The 3058-nt window shown below is 34.4% G+C and overlaps 1 protein-coding gene across 1 annotated transcript; it reads left to right on the plus strand.

The window, feature by feature from the left end:
• The first annotated feature begins 2062 nt into the window (after positions 1 to 2062).
• LOC104865293 (olfactory receptor 7D4) lies at positions 2063 to 3058 on the plus strand. The gene has a single exon (XM_010628739.1). The coding sequence runs from the start codon at positions 2063 to 2065 to the stop codon at positions 3056 to 3058; it is 996 nt and encodes a 331-aa protein (XP_010627041.1).

Raw genomic sequence — 3058 nt, forward strand, 5'->3', positions numbered from 1 at the left:
AAAAAAAATAAAAATAAAAATAAAAAAAAAGAATTAAAAAGGTAAAAAAATTGTATTTATAATAATCAGAATTACATCCTGGAGGATTACCACAGCTAAAAGAAATATTGTAAAATAATAGCACTCCAATGAATACTTATTACAATATAAGGAAAAGATATTTTCTTAGTTGAATGGTCATTTTATTAAAAGAAGGAGAGCAATAACACAGTTCATTTAATTTGTTTTGCATCTTACCATGTAGTGAACATGTACTACTCCTATTGCAGAGAAGAACTATTTGCAGAGTTTAAATTTTCTCAAGACCACAATGTTATTCTGTGGGTGATGAGGGCTGTCCCATAAAGATTGACTCAAAATCCAATTTACAAATCTTAGTCTTATATAATACATTTGGAAAGTTATATATCCAAATAATCATAGTAAGAAATGAAGAAAACATCTACAGGCAGAATGATAGCTGCCATTTATTGAGACTTTTACCAAGAAAACAGAACTTTTAAAACTTTAAGACCAGTGTTTCTGCAGAAATCACACTTTTAGAAAGAAAGTTTGACAATCAGATTTAACTATTACATCAATATGAATTGTCAAAGCATAGAATAAAAGCTGAATCTAAAACATTACTGTTAAATCACTGTTGTAGACATAATGCAATGAAGAACTAATGAAATTATCCATGAAAGTACATGCAAATTTTCAGTGATTTTATAAAGGTGATAAGACAAAATAGTCTAGATTACATTCATAAATTTTAAAATTAAAACATTGAGTCAATTATAAAAATTAAAAGTAATATTGTAATACACTAAGGAACTGGAATTGAGTATACACATTTAAAAGGGAAATGAGCTATCATGTAGCTGAATGAATCACTGCCATTGATCAGACACATTAGTGAGTGAAAGACATCCATCAAAAATGATAATATAATTAAGACGCTAATAAAAAATGGTGCCAGGTACCACAATAGCAACAGAACTTTACTGTTTTCTGGATATTATTCTTTTCTTTGTTTTTTTGTTTTAGTTTTTTTAGTGGAATGTGCTGAATGTCTGTAATTTTGTTCAGATGACTGCAGAATCTGGAAAAGCTATTGCTGCTATTGATGCATAACATACTGCTATTATTGGTCTTTGTATATAAATATACATATATATAAATATAAATATATAAATATATATACACAAAAATACACATACACACATATATAATTTGAATTTTTGGAAACTTTAAAGGTGCTGCCTACTTTGAAAATGTTATCCCAATTTATTGTGCTGAGTTGGCATTGTACAGAAATGGACAGCCATATTGGTCTAGAAATGTTAATTTTTTTAAATTTAAATTTTATTTTATTTCCATCTGTACAGGGGAATCGCTCTGTATTAAATATGTAAGGTCATATCTACATGGATTTGACTACAGAAACTAATATTCTCTAAGTAATGAAAAAAAGAATAAGATAATACTACAAGAGCAAGAAGCAATTTAAATGTGTTAAGGGACTATTTTCATCTTAAGAATTAAGGATTATTTTAATCTTACATCATTGCCTTTTCTCTTCTACTTTCCTTTTTAGTTTTATTTTAGGATTCCATATTTTTAATGTTCATACAGAGATTTCTTTAACTGAAATACCGAATAGTTTCTCTGGTGTGAAAAACTATAATAGTAAACAGAATCCTAATGAGATAATTAGGAGTGTGAAATAGGAAGAAAAAGGGTAAAGGTGTAGGGAAAGTGGGAAGTGTTGGGGAAAGGTAATAAGGGAGAGGAAAAATATGAAAAATTGAAAAAATGGAAATAAAGTTTTTGTAAATGGAGAGGAGAGGAGGGGGTGAAGGGAGGGCAGGGACAAGAGGAAAAATGAGAATCAAGACCTATTATGTAAAGGTACAGGATCCCAATAATGAATGTAACTGTATTGTATACCTAGATTGTACCAATAAACTCAATTAAAACAATTTAAAAAATGATAATATAAAAAGGTTACTATGTAAGGTCCCAGGTGACTGTTCATTGAATATTCCTTTCTTCTTTCTCCAGAAGACACAGAAGCAACATGAAAGCTGAAAATCACACAGGGGTAGCACAATTCTTCCTCTTGGGCCTTTCAGATGATCCAGAACTTCAGCCCCTTCTCTTTGAGCTGTTCCTGTCCATGTACCTGGTAACAGTGCTCGGGAACCTGCTCATCATCCTGGCCATCATCTCCGACTCCCACCTCCACACCCCCATGTACTTCTTCCTCGCCAACCTATCCTTTGTGGACATCTGTTTCACCTCCACTACAGTCCCAAAGATGCTGATGAACATCCAGACACACAACAAAGGTATTTCCTATATACAGTGCTTAACTCAGGTTTATTTTTTTGTTACTTTCCTGGGAATGGATAATTTTATTTTGACAGTGATGGCCTACGACCGCTTTGTGGCCATCTGCCACCCTTTGAGATACACACTCGTTATGAGCCCTCGGCTGTGTGGAATCCTTGTTCTGATGTCCTTGGTCCTCATGTTATGTGTCTCCCTTATTCATATTCTCCTGATGATACAGCTCATCTTTTCCACAGGCACTGAAATCCCTCATTTCTTTTGTGAACTGGCTCAGGTTCTCAAGGTGACCAGATCTGATACACTCATTAATAATATCTTTATGTATGTGACCACTGTCCTGATAGCTATGTTTCCTGCGTCTGGGATCATCTTTTCTTACTCTCAGATTGTCTCCTCCTTGCTGAGGATGTCCTCCACTGCAAGCAGGTATAAAGCATTTTCCACCTGTGGGTCTCACCTCTGTGTGGTCTTACTGTTTTATGGAACTGCACTTGGAGTTTACTTGAGTTCTGCTGGGACTCATTCTTCCCATGAAAGATCTGTTGCCTCTGTGATGTACACTGTGGTGACCCCCATGCTGAACCCCTTCATCTACAGCCTGAGGAACAAGGATGTGAAGGGGGCCCTGAGGAAACTCCTCTGCAGAGTAGCATGTGATTCTTTATGGACCAGTGACCTCAGAAAGAAGGGCGTATTAGAAACCCTCTGGAAAATGCTGTGA

The sequence above is a fragment of the Fukomys damarensis genome, unplaced genomic scaffold, assembly GCF_012274545.1.
Source record: "Fukomys damarensis isolate Sample0158 unplaced genomic scaffold, DMR_v1.0_HiC HiC_scaffold_30, whole genome shotgun sequence".
NCBI lineage: Eukaryota > Metazoa > Chordata > Mammalia > Rodentia > Bathyergidae > Fukomys > Fukomys damarensis.

Bases quoted from the DNA above. Each gene is read 5' to 3' on its own strand.
- LOC104865293 (XM_010628739.1), top strand. From the start codon at position 2,063: ATGAAAGCTGAAAATCACACAGGGGTAGCACAATTCTTCCTCTTGGGC.